Source organism: Stenella coeruleoalba (assembly GCF_951394435.1).
Source record: "Stenella coeruleoalba genome assembly, chromosome: X".
Lineage (NCBI taxonomy): Eukaryota > Metazoa > Chordata > Mammalia > Artiodactyla > Delphinidae > Stenella > Stenella coeruleoalba.
The window spans coordinates 48,440,426-48,462,313 of NC_137152.1; the positions used below are offsets into that span (position 1 = coordinate 48,440,426).

Genomic DNA, 21,888 nt, shown 5'->3' on the forward strand with positions numbered 1-21,888 from the left:
TGGAATATTACTCAGCCATAAAAAGAGACGAAATTGAGCTATTTGTAATGAGGTGGATAGACCTAGAGTCTATCATACAGAGTGAAGTAAGTCAGAAAGAGAGAGACAAATACCGTATGCTAACACATATATATGGAATTTAAGAAAAAAAAATGTCATGAAAAACCTAGGGGTGAAACAGGAATAAAGACACAGACTTACTAGAGAATGGACTTGAGGCTATGGGGAGGGGGAAGGGTAAACGGTGACAAAGCAATAAAGCGGCATGGACATATATACACTACCAAACGTAAGGTAGATAGCTAGTGGGAAGCAGCCGCATAGCACAGGGAGATCAGCTCGGTGCTTTGTGACCGCCTGGAGGGGTGGGATAGGGAGGGTGGGAGGGAGGGAGACACAAGTGGGAAGAGATATGGGAACATATGTGTATATATAACTGATTCATTTTGTTGTGAAGCTGAAACTAACATATCATTGTAAAGCAATTATACTCCAATAAAGATGTTTAAAAAATAAAAAAAAATAAAAAAATAAAAAAAATAAAAAAAATAAAAATAAAAAAAAAAAGAAGCAAAATTGAGCTATTTGTATTGAGGTGGATAGACCTAGAGTCTGTCATACAGAGTGAAGTAAGTCAGAGAGAGAAAGACAAATACCGTATGCTAACACATATATATAGAATTTAAGAAAAAAATATCATGAAGAACCTAGGGGTAAGACAGGAATAAAGACACAGACCTACTAGAGAATAAACTTGAGGATATGGGGAGGGGGAAGTGTAAGCTGTGACAAAGCGAGAGAGAGGCATGGACACATACACTACCAAACGTAGGGTAGATAGCTAGTGGGAAGCAGCCGCATAGCACAGGGAGATCAGCTCGGTGCTTTGTGACAGCTTGGAGGGGTGGGATAGGGAGGGTGGGAGGGAGGGAGAGAGACGCTAGAGTTAAGAGATATGGGAACATATATATGTGTGTAACTGATTCACTTTGTTATAAAGCAGAAACTAACACACCATTGTAAAGCAATTATACTCCAATAAAGATATAAGAAGAATAATAATAAGAATCTGCCTTCTAATGCAGGGGACGTGGGTTTGATCCATCGTCGGGGAACGAAGATACCACATGGCATGCGGCACCTAAGCCTGTGTACCACAGCTACTGATCCCGCCCACTCTGGAGCCCGTGCACCACAACTAGAGAGTAGCCCACACGCTGCAACTACAGAAGCCCGTGTGCCTCAACAAGAGACCACATGCAGCAATGAAAGATCCTGCATGCAGCACCAAAGATCCTGCGTGCCAAAACTAAGACCCGACACGGCCAAATAAATAAAATATTTAAAAAAAAAGAAAAGAAAGGAGTGTAACAGAAGGTGAGCTTACCTAATAAGGAAAAGAAAATCAAAGTCAACACATGATACAGGGTAAAAAGAAAAACTGAAGGAGGTCTACATTCATAAAACTTCTGAAAAAGACATGGATCAATTCTCAGAGAGAGAAGTGGGCAAGAGGAAGAATTCATGCTCAAAAACAGACAGGACTGTTCTGCATTCCAGTCCCAGACCTGACAATAATTTCCTCTGGAAGCTTTATCCATTTAGCCTTACTAATATAAATCCTTCCAACTTAAGATGGAGAGGTTTTCCTGTCTTAGGTCAGTTTCTGTACAATCAGAACTATGTAAAAATATGGGCATTTACTCAATCTGTGCAATTTTGGCAATGGTAGATATTGAGCATTCACTTATTCATTCTAACACTTCATTATGTATACCTCTGTGCCAGGTATGTGCTAAGTATTAGAGATACAAAGATGAGACTCAGTTTCTGACTTCAAAGAGCAAACTAGTCAGGGTGACCAAAGGTAAATAAATAAATACAATGCAGTGCAAAAACTGCTGTTATAGGGTAATGTGTAGTAACTATATCCTTTTGCAGGAGCCAGGGAAGTTTGAGCCTTGAAGAAAATGTAGGATTTTCTCAGGTGAGGAAGGAGAAGGAAATTTATTCACTCATTCATTCATCTACTCACCTAGCCAATAATTACTGAGTGACTATACAAGATGCACTGTTGTGTGCACTAGGTACACAAAAAAAGACAAACATTTAAATGAATGACTACAAACCAATGATAACCAAAACAATAAAAGTTTATACCAGGTACAACAAAGGCACACAATAGCTAAAGAAGAGGAGACAACTAAAGTGGGTCTTGTCAGATGAGTAGGCATTTGTCAGATGGACCAGGAGGAAAGGACATTCCAGGCAAGGGGCATAATATAACAACATGTACAAAGGCAAGGATGTGAGGCATAGGTGAGGAATTCTTAACTAGCTTGGTGGTTGAGGCTAGGCTGGGAGTGAGGGAGTGAGGAGAGACTGGTCTGGCCAGGAGGGCAAGGGTCAGACTGACAAGTGTGCATTTTATCTGGTGGCAGCAGAGAGTCACTGGAGTGTTAAAAGCAGAGGAGTGCCATGATCAGATGTACTCACTGTGGTGACAGTAGGAGAATAGAGGACATAAATTTGGATTTAGGAAGACTAGTCAAAGAGTTACTAAAATTGTGAAATGCAACAAGGACCTGAATTAATGCAGTAGCAGTGGGGCTGAAAAGGAGAAGAGGGATGTTAAGAATGAAGATTCAACAGGACATAGTAAGAGAATGGATGTGGAATGAAGGAGAAAGAAAAGTCAAAGATGACTCTTAAATGTGTCACTTAGTAACTAGGTGGATTACAGTACCATTATCCTAAACAGTGAACATAGAAGAAGAAACAAGTTTTAGTTGGTGTTGGGAGTAGATAAGATTTCATTTGGGGCCATGGAGATTCTGAGGTAGTTGAGGGACATCTAATGGAGCATCCAGTGGACAGCTGCATATGTGGGTCTGGAGTTCAGGAGAAGGAGGAATCTGAGCCAGAGTATAGATTTGACCACTATATGAATACAGATGATAGTGGAAACTGTGCATGGCTGGTGCTGTCCAGGCAGAGACCAAAGTGAGAAAAGGAAAGACCTTAAAAAGTAGTAACGTTTAAAGGGAAAGTAGAGGAAGGGGGGGGGGCTATTACAGGAGTCAGCTTGTGAAAAAGAAGGCTGAAAGGTAGAAAGAGAACCAGGAAGTAGCAGTGGGATTAAGGCCAGAACTATAAAAATGGTTCAAAGAGAAAGGGGATAACAATGTCAAATGCAGCAGAGTGGTCAAAATAGAATAAAGATTAAAGAGTGACCCTGAGATCGACAAGTTAGGGGTCATTAGTGACCTCAGCAAGAACAGTAGTAATGGTATGTAAACTGGATCACAGTGACCTGAAGAGTGAAGGGAGGTGAGGAAGTGCGTATAGGGAAGGCCAATTACTTTCAAGAAAGCTCTAAGCAAGAGGAAAGAGAACAGTAACTAGAAGAGAATAAGAAAAGTTCTTTTTCTTAGGAATAAGAAAGTATTGAGCGTATTTCTGAGGGATGAAGCCAGTGAAAGGAAAAGTTTGAAAATGTAGGGGAAAGAGGTTCCTTGAAGGAGGGGATGGGATTAAGAATACAGGTAAAGGGATTAGTTTTACACAGAAGATGAGGCACTGTTTCCTCTGAGATAGCAAGAAAGGAGCAAAAAAAAGTTGGTAAGAATAGTAGTGGGAAGATGAGAGATTACCTTTATTTTTCTATGAAGAAGGAGACATGTCTGAATATGTGTTTACTGAGAGGGGAGTAACAGTGGTGTAGACAGCTTGAAAGTAAAATACAAATTAGGAATATCTGCTTGGTGGAACAGGGCTGGGAACCAACCAGGGACACATAAAATGACTGTTAAGTGGTCCTAAGGCTATAGGACTACAGTCAATATTATAGATCATAAACCTGTAATTATACCAAGTAACATGGCTATGGGATTTATTTCTTTGTGGCAATGTTTAGTTGTCAGGGCATAAGAGCAGAGAAAGTAGAGAATGAATGGGATTAACAGGGCGGGTAGAGTGGAAGGATAAAGAGGCAAGGTGGAATAGATGAGGTGCTACACCACTAGGTTTTGGCTTGATACGAAAGAAGGTAGGAAAAGGTGGAAAAGTGGAGTTAAAAGTGTAGAGGTCTCCATGGGATAGAAGAACCAGGTTAGCTGGAGTAAGAGTGTAAGAACTGGAGTACAAAAGCTCAAAGAACTATCAGTGCGGAGTGTTTTATAGGTTGTACATGGACATTCAAATCTCCTGGGATTGAGAGGAAGAATCAGGATGGAGAGGAAACCACCTACCTAAAGTGGTTTCCAAAGTCCTTAATGGAGAAAGAAGAGTCATTAGGAGAGGTACAGAGTGGTATAGCTAAATGCAATAGACCTGAAAGGAGGAAGGAGTTTTGTAAGGAGCAAGGGGAGTATTGAACCTGTCATGGACCGTGCAGTTCATGGGGTGTGGGAAAATGAGTAACTTTTGTAGTAGAAGGTAAAAGAGAAATGATATTCCTAGAAGGATATATAGGTTGCGAGTAAGACAAGAGTCAGAGAGATCTGGAAAAAAGTTTCTCAACCTTTTAAACCCCTCAGTTAACCAGATACCTCAGATAATATCAGAGGCCTAATAGTAGCGACTATACTCTTTCCTTAGGACTCCAAATGGAGTGAAAAGTCACTGGTGGACAGGAAAAGATGCTCAATTTCACTAATGATTAAAGAAATGCAAATTAAAACATGACATAAAATGCATAACCTATCAAATTGGCAAAGATTAAAAAGATTGATGATAACCATTGCTGGCTATGTGGAGAAAGAGGCATTGTTGGTGGGAATGGAAACTGGTGTATCCTATTTGAAGGGCAATTTGGCCACATCTAGTAAAGTCTGAAATATTCATACTCTTCAACTGAAAATCCACTTTTAAGAATGCCCACACATATAATGATATATGTTCAAGGATATTTGATGCAACAATGTCTGCATTTGTGAAAAATGTGAATAACTGAATTGCCCATGAACAGGGACCATGATAAATTCACTTAATGGAATATTATACAGTCACTGAAAAGAATGAGGTCACACTGACTGAACTGACCTGGAAAATGTTCACCATACATTAAGTATAAAAAGTTAGTTGCAGAAAAATATGCACAATACAATCTCATTTTTACAAATTAGTAATAATATATGTAGTTATATATATGTTGAAAAATTCTAGACCTGTACTGTCCAATATGGTAGTCACTAGCCACAAGTGGCTATTTAAATTTAAATTGATCAAAACTAAATAAAATTAAAAATTCAGTTCCTCACTCTCACTAGCCACATTTCAAATGCACAACTGCCACATGTGACTAGTGGCTACTGTATTAGTACAGATCCAGAACCTTTCCATCATCACAGAAAGTTCAAATAGTGCTGATCTAGCAGCATACATTAAACTATTAATAGTGTGTGTTGTGGGGCAAACTACAGGGAATATTTACATTTTACATTATATATTTCTGAAATGTATACTTCTTAGATAACGTACATGTATAACTTTTGTAATGAGAAAAAAATAAATTAAATAAAGATAATGAGAGACAAAACGAGAGAGGGAGGAATACTATAGTGTTTTTGGGAGAAACAAGAATCTCACTAATTACCAGGGTCTTATGGGCAATGGGGAACCATTGGAGTATTTTGAGTTTAAAGTGACATTATCATATGTGCTCAAGAAAGATGGCTTTAGAAGCAATCTGGTGGCCATACTGGGGGGAGCAACTACTAAAGACAAGTAAACCAGTCAGGAAGTTATTATAGTACTTAAGGCAGAGGTGGGGAAGAACGGATATTTGAGAAACACTTTTGAGGAAAACTGACAGGATGAGGCAATTGCCAGATGGAGGGGAAGAGAAAGAATTCAAGGCTTACTTGAGTTTTCAAGCTTGGGATACTGGATAGGTACTGATGGAGATGGGAAGCACAGGATAATCGTGCAATCACAAGTCTATCTTTTTCATCCACTCATTTTAATTCAACCAATATTTATGAGGTTGTATGGTCTATCAAATCTATCCCTCTTCTCCATTCTCACTCTCTTTGGTCTAATAAAGTCAGTTTCAGAAAGGAAATAGAAATTTATGGGTATAGGGCATGCGAAAAAGGAACAGTATAAAGAATGGCTAGAACAGTGGGCTTGAAATGACCAAGGGGGTCACATAGTAAGCACTAATAATAAATTACAGTGAAAAATGTAGGCAACAGGACTAGGAAATTGTAAAACAATAGGGCTGGATATTTAAGACAGTTAATTACACACACTCTCTAAAAACCTTTTAAGCCAGAAGCTATAAATCTCATTATCTTCAACTGAAAAAATGACAGCAGAGAGGTGAAGAGTGATTCTCTCCTTTTCTTTACTTCTACCAAATAATAGGGGTGTGGTGAAAAGAGCAAGTTCTCATGTAAGAATGTATAAACAAAACTTCAAAATGAGAAAATGTACACTCCAAATTTCTTCTTCTTTTTTTTTTTAAATATCACCTAACAAATGATACAGAAGCCAGGGTTCTGAAGGTCAGAAAATAAGTGAGTCAGCATAAATGAGTGATGAAGCCTACTTAGACTGCATTCAGAGGCATACCTAGACAAAGAAGTCAGAAAAGTCTGCTTTATACTCAGAGCTCTGAAAACCCATAGAAACACAAGCTCTGCATTTATTTTACAACCAGTCTTACTTCCACTTGATACCTTACAATCAACACAAAAATACATCAGAGTATTTGAGCTGGAAAGACTATGAGAATATTTGAGCTGAAAGGACCATGAGAGATTATCTAAGAGTTTTTAACTTGAGATCTGGGGTCTGTGTACCCCCTGAAATTAAGGTCTATTTTCTGTATGTATAGGCATATGTACATTTTTCTAGGGGCAGAAAGTCAATCATATTCTCAAAGAGTTCAGTGGGCCCCCCAAAACTTATACCATTAGATTCTAGTAGAACCACCTTGTTTTACAGACAGAGAAACTGAGGCCCACAGAAGGGAAGAGATTTTCCAAGGGCACGCAGTAAATTAGTGGCTGACCTGAATCTAGAAACCAGGTTGTTTTTCAATATTCTTTCCACCATGAATACACTGCTACCTCAAGAGATCCCATAATAAAGTCAGTGCAAGTTCTTAAAAGTCCTGATTATTACCTTTGCAATGAAAATTCCAGCATCCATAATAACTTTAATGTGTCTCAACCACCCTGAGCTCTCCAGGCTGCTAAGAAATTCACTCATTGTTGGAGTTTTCAATTCACAAACTAAGGTAGAAAAGGAAGCAGAGATTGAAATTCACAATTACCTCAGTTTATTCACCAAGAAAGGGGACAAAATGGTTCACCATTTTGTAAATGAGGAAGCTGAGGCACAGAAAGGTTAAATGATTAGTTGGAAACCGCAAAGTGAATCAGGGACAGGACTAGGGCTAGAGCCTACCATATCTCCTAGCTCGGGTCTCTGCTTTCTTGACTTGTAGAACCCACCCCAAGCCCACAGAGATCTCTGAAGAACAGAGCCAGAAGACTGAGTCAGCATCCACAGGAAAATACTCACATCTCCTCTGATTAGAAAACACATTTGATTCCCATCTTAACTCCTCCTACTGAGCCTAACTTTGTAGACCCTTAACATCTGTCTCTGCTTCCACATCCCCACTTACTCCCTTGCAGCCCTGTGCTGTCTCAACAGGTTGAAAAAACCATCAGTTAATTTTCATGCATTTTGCACTGGTTATCCAGCAGACGGCAATCTTTTGCCTCAAAAAATCTGCAAAATGTCCTCTTACACTCCTACTATAGAATATTCTGGGACAAAAAAGAAAGGAGGAAGAGACCCAAGGAAGAGGAACATTAATATCCAAAAAGGGCTGCAGACTGAGAAGACAGGATCTGATAAGGGTTGTGTAAGGGAGAGGTCCTGGCAGACAGCATAAGTGAACAATTGAAGAAAAGAGAGGAAGAACGGGGAGTTCACTTAATGAGGGCAGGTTTTCCCTATGTGTGCCTGAGATGACATACCACATCATGGAATCCTGGGTAGTGGCTTTGGGAGAAATGTTCTAGACTCAAGAGTCCTGTAAAGCCCTGATCTCACCTTGCCCGCATTCTGATCCCAATTACATTGCTGTGATGACAGATGACCCAAATTGTCTGATAGCAGCTTTATTCCTTTGAAGTCTAAATTCGCCCCCTTCATCAGCACAGTGATGAAATTGGACTGACCCCTTACAGCAGATTAAATGAGGAAGATGAAATAAATCCCAGTTCATTTATATTTATGTTGACCTACCCACCCCTATACAGCAGTCTCTGTAATTCTATAGAGAGAAATTATTTCCATAGCCACTAAACCCAGATGAACTCCACAGAGTTATGAAAACTAAACATTGTAGTTCCTCTGTCAGACCAACACTGCTATAATTCAGTACTACCTATGCAAACTGGATTTATACTATAGTCAAAAATCTTATCACCTGTTAATTCTGCTCACCTGGTTGCTTTTATGTTTCACCACAAAATCAGGCATACTTTTTGCTTACGTAATTATGCAAGCTATATAGCCTCTGGTCTAGCCCAGGTGAAATCCCTGTACCTTCCAAGAGTTTCTGCAGGCTGCTCCGCATCACATGGATGTTCTCAATGCCTATGAACCTGAAGCGAATGTTGGCATAGTTGCCTTCATTTTCATAACCCTTCCCAGCTGCTCGGTTGGCCATGGCATTTAACTGCAATATAGAGGACATAACAGAACAGATGGGGCAGATGATAAAAGAACATGGTTCATCAATCTCAATGCTTCATTCTAAACAGTTTTAAATCTTACCCATTTAAAAAGAAGTTGGATCACATAGGGCACATTCTGGGATGAAGAGAATCTCACTGGCATTTAGATCAGGTATCTTAAGTAACAGTAGTATAGGGAAAGAGAAGGAGATTTAGTGTTTTTATTTTATTATTAAAACTCTGCTTAAGAGATTGATTGAAGGATATGGGAGCTATGAGGATATCTGATCCGAAGAACTAAAATTATAATTTTGAGCTTCCTATCACAAACAAATGGGCTTTATACTGAGAAACATGTGAAAATTCAAAAATCCTTATTACTGAGAAGCTCTAGAAAGAAGTCTAAGAACTTCAGGGCCAATTAATTATAAACAGCTACTCTAGAAAAATGTCTAGAACATGACTGCATAAGATAAAGGACTTTCATTCACTGATAAAATTGAAATGGAGATACCAAGAGTTGTTTTAACACTATATTCAGCTTGTGGTAATCAGAATACTTCTAGGTCATATGAAGAATGTTGGATGGGGTAGTGAGTAAATGAGACTTGCAGAGAGGAGATATTAATCCAAAAACTAGAAAGGGGCTTCCCTGGTGGCACAGTGGGTTGAGAATCCACCTGCCAATACAGGGGACACGGGTTCAATCCCTGGTCTGGGAAGATCCCACATGCCACGAAGCAACTAAGCCCGTGCGCCACAACTACTGAGCTGGCATGCTGCAACTACTGAAGCCTGCGTGCCTAGTGCCCGTGTTCCACAACAAGAGAAGCCACCGCAATGAGAAGCCCGCTCACCGCAATGAAGAGTAGCTCCCACTCGCTGCAACTAGAGAAAGCCCGTGCACAGCGATGAAGACCCAACACAGCAAAAAATAAATAAAATAAATAAATTTATATATAAAAAAAACTAGAAAGCAGCCAAGATATCTTATATGATTATAACCATCTTAATAATTAAATGATTTTCTGTTGTCTGGGCCTATTTTCTAATCTCCCATTATTGTGCATTTCAGAAGGTAGGAGGAGAATGTATATGGATAGGGTGTCATTTTTGCATTAATAAAAAAAGAATGCCATTAAAAACCTCAAAAGCACAAACTATTCACATTAACACATGCAGGGAAGAAAAATCTACATGTCAACATATTCTATTTAGCATGCAGGATATTTGTTAAAGGGAGAAACATGATGGTAATTTTGATCTCTTGTCACACAAAGAATGTCACTGAGCTTTCATTAAATTAATGACAAATCAATGGGACACCTGAGGAGGTGTAAGCAACAGCAACCTAGTAACAAAAAAGTCTGTTATGACTGATGGATGCTTCAGCAAATGAAACAATAATTACGGCAGTCCCTACCCAGGTCTGGGCAGCAGTAGAAAGGCCAGCTACTACAGATAGCTAGCTACATCATACCACTATACACTCTTTGGGAATAGGACTGGCATATCTGAGAAACTGCTACATATTAGTAGCCTAATGTTCAAGTAGGAAAGAACATATAATATTTACTGAGCCCCTAGTATGTATGTGCCAGACACTGTGCTAGATCCTTCACTTATATTATCTCATTTAATCCTCATGACAGCTCCTAAAGATAGGTACTATTATTATTCCCATAAGGAAACAAGTTCAGAGAGGTAAACCAATTTCAACCAGGATCATATGGATAAAAGCTGAAGGCAGGATCTGACCCCAGATTTGACTTACTCCTAAGAATGTAACTTTGTCACTACAATACAGTTTCTACTAAAAGTATATATCTAGCCATCCAGAAGAGGAGTGTTGCTAGATATTTCTAGGCTCTCTGAGAGAGGAAAAAGGGACCTATTAAAAAGGACTTTTTGGTCTTTCATTTGGCCAAAGGGCATCAATCCTTTAGTTTTTCAAAAGCTTGGTACTTCTCTTTATCATTTTAAGACTAATACGATGGAAGACACAGATTTGATTAAACTCTTTCTAATCCCAGAATGTCAAACACAGTTATAGTTGAAGCAAGACAGCAAAGTTCTGAGAAACTGAAGGATGGTACCTGAGCAGAAAGGGAAATTATTTTTTCTATTGAGCCCAGTCAGTTATAGGTAGCCCTGCAGAACAGTCAGTGAGAGATCCCCAAAATGGGCAGACATCTGTCTAAGACCACTATCTGGTTTCAAGCACAACCAATTGCTTAACTCTGAAGTCACAACCACCTGGCTTAGGCTTAGAATATAAATCACTTACTTAGCAATCCCTAGTTAGCAATGAAACCTCCTAATCATCCACAGTCAACATATCAAAGTATAAGCAAAATTATTTCTTTCTGGGGCTGTTTGTGAAAAGAACAGCCTTTAAAAAAAGGAAATCTGTCCTTTACTTGCCTTGTGGGGCACAATTAATTCCTCTACGATTCCTTATTAAAGCTAGACAAAATGTTGAGGGTCAAGGAATTAATGCAGAGAGTTTAGGTTGATCTGAGGACCCTCCTCTCTGTGACATTCACAGGCAGTGGCAAGACTAAGTTGTTCAAAGTACCTTCTCATAGTCTTGCTTGACAGTGACAGCTATGATAAAAGGAGTTCCAAATGGCTTACTCAAATGATTTTACACAGTTATGACATAATAAGCCCATATACACAAACCTAACTTTCCCATTAACACTGCAAAACTCAACATGTGGGGAAGGGAATTATAACATGAGTAAAGTAGGGGTATTAGAGAGGTCATTGATACATAGATACTTTTGGTCTTGTGTCTACAACATACATAAACTGGCTCTCTGGGTTCGTCTGGCTAATAACATCTAGCAGGAGCTCATCATCTATGCAATGAGTATAAAATCCAGACAGAGGCTGGCTACAGTGGTAAATGGCAGGCTGTAAGGAAAAAATATATCAGTTGAGTGGTCCAATGTACAGGTGGTCAAAAATCCTCCTTGATCCCATATTCAGTGAGTAGAAGAAGAGGATGAGACAACTCAGGATAGTGAAGTAAAAAGAAATGTAGCTCTGAAGCCCAGGCATTCCACTGACATTAGGCTCAGCCTCCTGCCTCCATCCCCACTCTAGCATGTGGGCTGTATTACCACAAACTGTTGCTCAGATAGTCTTTTTTTCTTCTACATGGCTATGATTCCCAACCCAGTCTCGGCAAATCCAGACTTCAAGAAAATCACACCCTGAGTGTTTCCTTAATAGAATTCTATGTATTTTCAATATGTATTAGGCTAGTATTTACCGGAACCTTTCTTGCTTTTTATAGTCCCAGTAATATCATCCATATAAACCAGAGGCTCACAGTGACAGCAGAATTCAAAGACCTAGTGTCTCTTAAGAGAACAGGGTTCACTCGTTTCAGGAGTTAATGCCAAATCAGAGGGCTGGTTTGTTTCAAGCCATTTCAATAGGAAAACAACATAGCTATTTAGCAGATACATCTGGTAATAATTAGTTAGTGAACTGCATTACACTTTGGTGTGTTTTTTATAGAGTCTGCTTACTTTGATAGTTTGACACAAAGACACCCACTTGTATTACTGTACTTTTTAGCACTTGATAGTTGCCTACCTGAGAACTTGACTGTCTAATTCCAGATCTCAGAGAGACCACAAGAGGCAAGAACTATTATCCCTTCCTATGGAAGGGGACTCAAATAGAGGAGTCAAGCGAAATATTCCCCTACTAGCTTAAATTGTATGAAAATAGTGAGAAAGAATCAAGGACATGTGTATTCTAATGGGAAGCCACAGTGCCCAAATATCCTTTCATACAGCTGTTCCCTTTTATTCAACAACTTGCCATCAAGCAGGAGCCCAAAGAGAAGAAAAGAAATAAATGAACGCACTACAAATGACACTTAACATCTGCACAACACTTTAAAATTTACAAAGTACACATATATTTTTCTCTCATATTACACACTTAAAAACTCTCAGAACTACCAAAGTTCAGAGAAGTAACTTGCTTGAGGTCACATAGCTAGTAAGTGGCAGTGGTGTGACTTAAACTCAGGTCTTCTAGCACCAAGTAAAGTTCTCATGAGAGAACTTTGCTCAACTCACATTGTTCTCTTTGTAGAGGTAGGAAAGCATAGGCACACATTCTTTACTTCTGAACTTCGAACTTCCAACCACCGTTCCCAATGTAACAGATTTAGGAACCACTATTTCAGGAGGGTAGGTACTGCATATCTAAAACAAAATAAACTCAATTTTTTAAACTCAATTTTTTTTACATATTTTTACCTGCTAGCAACAGATTAGAATAGCAATCACTCAAGAATTAGCTGTCTGTTATTTATCATCTAGAATCATCCATTCCTCAGAAATAAGAACAAACTTATCCTTGATGGGAGGACATTCAAGACGGCGAAGGAGTAAGACATGGTGATCACCATCCTCCCTAAAAATACATGAAAAATACATCTACATGTGGAACAACTCCTACAGAACATCTACTGAATGCTAGCAGAAGACCTCAGACTTCCCAAAAGGCAAGAAACTCCCCACTTACCAGGGTAGGGCAAAAGAAAAAAGAAAAAAACAGAGACAAAAGAAAAGGGATGGGACCTGCACCTCTGGGAGGGAGCTGTGAAGGAGGAAAGTTTCCACACACTGGGAAGCCCCTTCACTGGCAGAGACGAGGGTGGTCGGGGGGAAGCTTTGGAGCCACAGAGGAGAATGCAGCAATAGGGGTGTAGAGAGCAAAGCAGAGAGATTCTCGCACAGAGGATCAGTGCCGACCAGCACTCACCAGCCTGAGAGGCTTGTCTGCTCATGTATTGGGGCAGGTGGGGACTGGGAGCTGAGGCTTGGGCTTCGGAGTTAAGATCCCAGGGAAAGGACAGGGGTTGGCTGCGTGAACACAGCCTGAAAGGGGCTAGTGCAACACAGCTAGCTGGCAGGGAGTCTGGGAGAGAGTATGGACCTGCCTAACAGGCAAGATACCATTGACTCAGTGTGCACAAGGAGAGGGGATTTGGAGCATCGCATAAATGAGCTCCAGAGATGGGCACGACTACGGCTATCAGCATGGACAACAGAGATGGGCATGAAACACTAAGGCTGCTGCTGCAGCCAACAAGAATCCTGTGTGCAAGCACAGGTCACTATCCACACCTCAACTCCCGGAAGCCTGGGCAGCATGCTACTGCCAGGGTCCCGTGATCCAGGGACAACTTCCCCGGGAGAACACATGGCATGCCTCAGGCTGTTGCAATGTCACCTTGGCCTCTGCTGCTGCAGGCTCACCCCACATTCCGTACCCCTCCCTCCCCACAGACTGAGTGACCCAAGGCAACCTAATCAACCACTCTTTGAATGCCCTCCTGTCTGGGCAAGGACCAGATGCCAGACGGGGACCTACAGGCAGAGATGGGACCAAATCCAAAGCTGAACCCCAGGAGATTTGCGAACAAAGAAGAGAAAGGGAAATTTCTCTGGGCAGCTTCAGGAGCAGTGGATTAAATAGCAACAATCAACTTGATGTACCCTGCATATCTGGAATACCTGAATAGACAATGAATCATCCCAAAATTGAGGTACTGGACTTTGGGAGCAACTGTAGACTTGGGGTTTTTGCTGTATGTAACTGACTAATTTCTGATTTTAGGTTTATCTTAGTATAGCTTTCAGCACTTGTTATAAGTGGTGACTTTGTTTATTGGTTTTGTTGCACTCTTTTCTTATTTAATTACATTTAAAATTTTTTAAATTTTAATATTTTTTATTTTAATAACTTTTTATTTTATTTTGTTTTATTTATCTTTTCTTTCTTTTTTTTTTCTCCCTTTTCTTCTGAGACGTGTGGTTGACTGGGTCTTGGTGCTCCGGCCGGGTGTCAGGCCTGAGTCTCTGAAGTGGGAGAGCCGAGTTCAGGACGTTGGACCACCAGAGACCACCCGGCCCAACGGAGCATCAATAGGCGAGAGCTCTCCCAGAGACTTCTAACTCAATGCTAAGACCCAGCTCCATTCAACAACCAGCAAGGTCCAGTGATGGACACCCCATGACAAACAACAGCAAGACAGGAACACAACACGATCCATTAGCAGAGAGGCTGCATAAAATCATAATAAGGTCACAGACACCCAAAACACACCACCAGATGTGGTCCTGCCCACAAGAAAGACAAGATACAGCCTCATCTATCAGAACACAGGCATCAGTACACTCCACCAGGAAGCCTACACAATGCACTGAAGCAACCTTACTGACTGGGGGAAGACACCAAAAACAACAGGAACTACAAACCTGCAGCCGGCGAAAAGGAGACCCAAAACACAGTAAGATAAGCAAAATGAGAAGACAGAAAAACACACAGCAGATAAAGGAGCAAGATAAAAATGCACCAGACCTAACAAATGAAGAGGAAATAGGCAGTCTACCTGAAAAAGAATTCAGAATAATGATAGTAAGGATGATCGGAAATCTTGGAAATAGAATAGAGAAAATACAAGAAATGTTGAACAGGGACCTAGAAGAACTAAAGATGAATGAAACAATGATGAACAACACAAGAAATGAAATGAAAAAGACTCTAGATGGGATCAATAGCAGAATAACTGAGGCAGAAGAACAGAAAAGTGACCTGGAAAATAAAATAGTGGAAAAAACTATTGCGGAGCAGAATAAAGAAAACAGTAAGTTAAACAAAATGAGAAGACAGAGAAATATGCAGCAGATGAACGAGCAAGGTAAAAACCTACTAGACTAAACAAATGAAGAGGAAATAGGCAATCTACCTGAAAAAGTATTCAGAGTAATGATAGTAAAAATGATCCAAAATCTTCAAAATAGAATGGAGAAAATAAAAGAAACATTTAACCTAGAAGAACTAAAGAGCAAACAATGAGGAACCACACAATAAATGAAATAAAAAATTCTATACAAGGAATCAACAGCAAATTTAACTGAAGCAGAAGAACGGATAACTGACCTGGAAGATGAAATAGTGGAAATAACTACTGCAGAGAAGAATAAAGAAAAAATAATGAAAAGAATTCATGACAGTCTCAGAGACTTCTGGGACAACATTAAACACACCAACATTTGAATTATAGGGGTTCCAGAAGAAGAAGAGAAAAAGAAACAAACTGACAAAATATTTGAAGTGATTATTGTTGAAAATTTCCCTAATATGGGAATGGAAATAGTCAATCAAGTCCAGGAAGCACAGAGTCCCATACAGGATAAATCCAAGGAGAAACACGCCAGGACACATATTAATCAAACTATCAAAATTTAAATACAAAGAAAAAATATTAAAAGCAGCAAGGGAAAAGCAACAAATAACATAAAAGGGAATCCCCATAAGGTTAACTGCTGATATTTAGCAGAAACTCTGTAAGCAAGATGGGAGCGGCAGGACACATTTAAAGTGATAAAACGGAAAAATCTACAACCAAGATTACTCTTAATGAGCAACGATCTCATTCAGATTCAACAGAGAAATTAGAATCTTTACACACAAGCAAATGCAAAGAGAATTCAGCACCACCCAACCAGCTTCACAACAAATGCTAAAGGAACTTCTCTACACAGGAGACACAAGGGAAGGAAAAGACCTACAATAACAAATACAAAGCAATTAAGAAAATGGTAATAGGAACATACACATTGATCATTACTTTAAATGTAAATGGATTCAATACTCCAACCAAATACACAGATTGGCTAAATGGATACAAAAACAGGACCTGAATATATACTGTCCAGAAGAGACCCACCTCAGACCTAGGGATACATACAGATTGAAAGTGAAGAGATGGAAAAAGATATTCCATGCAAATGGAAATAAAAGAAAGCTAGAGCAGTAATTCTCATATCCAACAAAATAGACTTTAAAATAAACACTATTACAACAGACAAGAAGGACACCACATAATGATCAAGGAATCAATCCAAGAAGAAGATATAACAATTGTAAATATTTATGCAGCCAATGTAGGAGTACATCAATACACAGGGTAAATGCTAACAGGCATAAAAGGGGAAATCAATAGTTACACAATAATAACAGGGCACTTTAACACCCTAGTTTCACCAATGGACTGATCGTCCAAAATGAAAATAAATAAGAAAACACAAGCTTGAAATGACACATTAAAAAAAGATGAACTTAATTGAAACTTATAGGACATTCCATACAAAAACAAGAGAATACACTTTCTTCTCAAGTGCTCATGGAACATTGTCCAGGATAGATGATATCATGGGTCACAAATCAAGCCTTGGTAAATTTAAGAAAATTGAAATTGTATCAAGTATCTTTCCTGACCACAACGCTATGAAACTAGATATCAATTACAGGAAAAAAAAACATAAAAAACACAAACACATGGAGGATAAACAGTACGCTACTAACTAACAAAGAGATCACTAAAGAAATCACAGAGGAAATCAAAAAATACCTAGAAACAAATGACAATGAAAACACAACGAACCAAAACCTATGGGATGCAGCAAAAGCAGTTCCAAGAGGGAAGATTATAGCAATAGAATCTTACCTCAAGAAACAAGAAATATCTCAAATGAACAGCCTAAACATACACCTAAAGCAATTAGAAAAAGAAGAACCAAAAAAACCCAAGGTTACCAGAAGGAAAGAAAACATAAAAATCAGATCAGAAATAAATGAAAGAAATGAAGGAAACAATAGCAAAGATCAATAAAACTAAAAGCTGGTTCTTTGAGAAGATAAACAAAATTGATAGCCATTAGCCAACCTCATCAAGAAAAAAAGAGAGAAGACTCAAATCAACAGAATTACAAATGAAGAAGGAGAAGTAAAAACTGACACTGCAGAAATACAAAGGATCAGGAGAGATTACTATAAGAAATTCTATGTCAATAAAATGGACAACCTGGAAGAAATGGACAGATTCTTAGAAAAGCACAACCTTCTGAGACTGAACCAGGAAGAAATAGAAAATATAAATAAGCCAGACACAAGCACTGAAATTGAAACTGTGATTAAGAATCTTCCAAGAAACAAAAGCCAAGGACCAGATGGCTTCACAGGTGAATTCTAGCAAACATTCAGAGAAGAGCTAACATGTATCTTTCTCAAACTCTTCCAAAATATAGTAGAGGGAGGAATACTCCCAAACTCATTCCACGAGGCCACCATCACCCTGATAAAAAAACCAGACAAAGATGGCACAAAAACAGAAAACTACAGGTCAATATCACTGATGAATATAGATGCAAAAATCCTCAACAAAATACTAGCAAACAGAATCCAACAGCACATTAAAGGGATCATACACTGTGATCAAGTGGAGTTTATACAAGGGATGCAAGGATTCTTCAATATATGCAAATCAATCAATGTGATACACCATATTAACAAACTGAAGGATAAGAACCATATGATAATCTCAATAGATGCAGAAAAAGCTTTTGACAAAATTCAACACCCATTCATGATAAAAACCGTCCAGAAAGTAGGCATACATGGAATGTATCTCAATATAATAGAGGCCATATATGAAAAACCCACAGCCAACATTGTTCTCAATGGTGAAAAAATGAAACCATTTCCTCTAAGATGAGGAAGAAGACAAGGTTGCCCACACGCAACACTATTATTCAACATAGTTTCAGAAGTTTTAGTGACAGAAACAAGAGAAGAAAAGAAATAAAAGGAATCCAAATCAGAAAAGAAGTAAAACTTTCACTGTTAGCAGATGACATGATACTATATATAGAGAATCCTAAATATGCTACAAAAAACTACTAGAGCTAATCAATGAATTTGGTGAAGTAGCAGGATACAAAATTAATGCACAGAAATCTCTTGCATTCCTATACACTAATGATGAAAAATCTGAAAGAGAAATTAAGGAAACACTCCCATTTATCATTGCAACAAAACAAATAAAATACCTGAGAATAAAGCTACTTAAGGAGACAAAAGACTTATATGCAGAAAACTATAAGACAGTGATAAAAGAAACTAAAGATGATACAAATAGATGGAGAGAAATACCATGTTCTTGGATTGGAAGAATCAACATTGTGAAAATGACTCTACTACCCAAAGCAATCTACAGATTCAATGCAATTGCTATCAAACTACCAGTGGCATTTTTCACAAAACAAAAACAAAAAAACTGCACAATTTGCATGGAAACACAAAAGACTCCAAATAGCTAAAGCAATCTTGAGAAAGGAACACAGAGCTGGAGGATTCAGGCTCCCTGACTTCAGACTATACTACAAAGCTAGAGTAATCAAGACACTATGGGACTGTCACAAAAAACAGAAATATAGGTCAAAGGACCAGGATAGAAAGTGCAGAGATAAACCCACCTACATATGGTCACCTTACCTTTGATAAAGGAGGCAAGAATATAAAATGGAAAAAAGACAGCCTCTTCAATAAGTGGTGCTGGGAAAACTAGACAGCTACATGTAAAAGAATGAAATTAGAACACTTCCTAACATCATACACAAAAATAAAGTCGAAATGGATTAAAGCCCTAAATGTAAGACCAGACACTATAAAACTCTTAGAGGAAAACATAGGCAGAACACTCTATGACATAAATCACAGCAAGATCCTTTTTGACTCACCTCCTAGAGAAATGGAAATAAAAATAAACAAATGGGACCTAATGAAACATAAAAGCTTTTGCACAGCAAAGGAAACCATAAAGAGGCCAAAAGACAACCCTCAGAATGGGAGAAAATATTTGCAAAGGAAGAAAATGACAAAGGATTAATCTCCAAAGTTTACAAGCAGCTCATGCAATTGAATATCAGTAAAACAAAGAACTCAATCCAAAAATGGGCAGAAGACCTAAACAGACATTTATCCAAGGAAGATGTACAGATTACCAACAAACACATGAAAGAATGCTCAACATCACTAATCATTAGAGAAATGCAAATCAAAACTACAATGAGGTATCACCTCACACCAATCAGAATGGCCACACCAATCAGAATGGCCAGCATCAAAAAAATCTACAAACAATAAATGCTGGAGAGGGTGTGGAGTAAAGGCAACCCTCTTGCACTGTTGGTGAGAATGTAAATTGACAGAGCCACTATGGAGAACAATATGGAGGTTCCTTAAAAATCTAAAAATAGAACTACCATACGACCAAGAAATCCCACTACTGGTCATATACCCTGAGAAAACCATAATTCAGAAAGAGCCATGTACCACAATGTTCACTGCAGCTCTATTTACAATAGCCAGGACATGGAAGCAACCTAAATGTCCATCAACATATGAACGGATAAAGAAGATGTGGCACATATATACAATAGAATAATATTCAGCCATAAAAAGAAACGAAATTGAGTTATTTGTAATGAGGTGGATGGACCTATAGTCTGTCATACAGAGGGAAGTAAGTCAGAAAGAGAAAAACAAATATGCTAACAGATATTTATGGAATTTGAAAGAAAAAAAGGTTCTGAAGAACCTAAGGGTAGGACAGGAATAAACACACAGACATAGAGAATTGACGTGAGGACATGGAGAGGGGTAAGGGTAAGCTGGGACGAAGTGAGAGTGGCATGGACATATATACTCTACAAAATATAGCCAGTGGGAAGCACACGCATAGCAGAGGGAGATCAGCTCAGTGCTTTGTGACCACCTAGAAGGGTGGGATAGGGAGGGTGGGAGGGAGACACAAGAGAGAGGGGATATAGGGATATATGTATACATATAGCTGATTCACTCTGTTACTCAGCAGAAAGTAACACAACGTTGTAAAGCATTTATACTCCAATAAAGATGTTAAAAAAATATCCTTGATGTAAAAAGCTCTTCCAAGTATGCTATTATTTTCTAGAAAGGAAGATGTTGAGATATATAAGAACAAAATGTACCTTTACAATAACTTTATAGGTAGAAATGAATGTATAATCTACCCTGAAATTCCTACACTTGCCTAACTGAGAAAACAATGTATATTATAAGCAAGTAAATTAAAACAAATAGACTCAAATGCAAGCCAGACAGGTAAAGAAGGGGGAAACATGATTAATCTTTTCTTAAAATGCCTACTAGGTTCGTAATATGCACATCTTGAGGACCTTTAAAATCCTAGTCAGGGTAGAAGTGTCGACATTTTAGGTAGGACTTACTCTATAAGACTGATAAACTATCTCTAATTTATCACCTTTTAGTGGTATCCAAAATATATCGTTCCTAAGAGACAGTGACAAAATATTATAATGGCACAGACCTGATATTAGCATATTAATTCTAATCACTCCTCTAAGAATGGATCAAACAAATTAAAAAATGAATATGCAAAAGAAGTCCAAGATGGAATAGATCAGGAATGGCTCTACGTAAATTCCTAAAGCCAGTGTCTCAGAATGCAGAACATTTGAAAGAGAAAAAGTTCTCTACCCATCCCCTTACCTAGATGTAGGCTTTGGATAAGCTGGTCATAAAAAGAGAAATAAATGCAGTTTCCCTTTCAACTCAGAAGGCTACACGTGTGAAAGATGCCAAAGGAGCTATTTCAGCCCTCATTTGGGGGACTTACACACATATTTGAACTGGAAAGAATCCACATCATCTCTTCTCATTCCTGTTAATTATGACTCTAAGGAGCCACCTCACCCTGCTGAGTGACAGCTCATCAATCCAGTATCTAGTGGATATTCAAAATGTAATTACTGGAGAAGGACCTTCAAGATGACAAGGAGTATGACATGGAGATCACCTTCTTCCCCACAAGTACATCAAAAATACATCTACATGTGGAAAAACTCCTACAGTACACCTACTGAAGGCTGGTAAAAGACCTCAGACTTCCCAAAAGGGAAGAAACTCCCCATGCACCTGGTTATGTGGCTGACAGGATCTTGGTGCTCCGGCCAGGTGCCAGGCTTGAGTGTCTGAGGTGGGAGAGCCGAGTTCAGGACACTGGACCACCAGAGTCATCCTGGCCCCACATAATATCAATCGGCGAGAGCTCTCCCAGAGACCTGCATCTCAATGCTAAGACCCAAACCCACTCAACGACCAGCAAGCTCCAATGCTGGACACCCCATGCCAAACAACTAGCAAGACAGGAACACAACCCCACCCATTAGCAGAGAGGCTGCCTAAAATCATAATAAGGTCACAGACACCCCAAAGCACACAACTGGATGCTGTCCTGCCCACC

The 21,888-nt window shown here is 38.9% G+C and overlaps 1 protein-coding gene across 1 annotated transcript in view; it reads right to left on the reverse strand.

Annotated features, from left to right (window-relative positions):
• The window catches only part of MTMR8 (myotubularin related protein 8), a gene marked incomplete at its 5' end in the record, with an annotated part of 170,346 nt that overhangs the window by 136,983 nt on the left and 11,475 nt on the right, over positions 1-21,888 (reverse strand). Inside the window, 4 exons of the mRNA XM_079910963.1 lie at positions 7,132-7,241; positions 8,572-8,704; positions 11,487-11,621; positions 12,806-12,934. Of these exons, the coding sequence (XP_079767089.1) occupies positions 7,132-7,241; positions 8,572-8,704; positions 11,487-11,621; positions 12,806-12,934 (507 nt within the window). The remainder of the gene's footprint in view (positions 1-7,131; positions 7,242-8,571; positions 8,705-11,486; positions 11,622-12,805; positions 12,935-21,888) is intronic.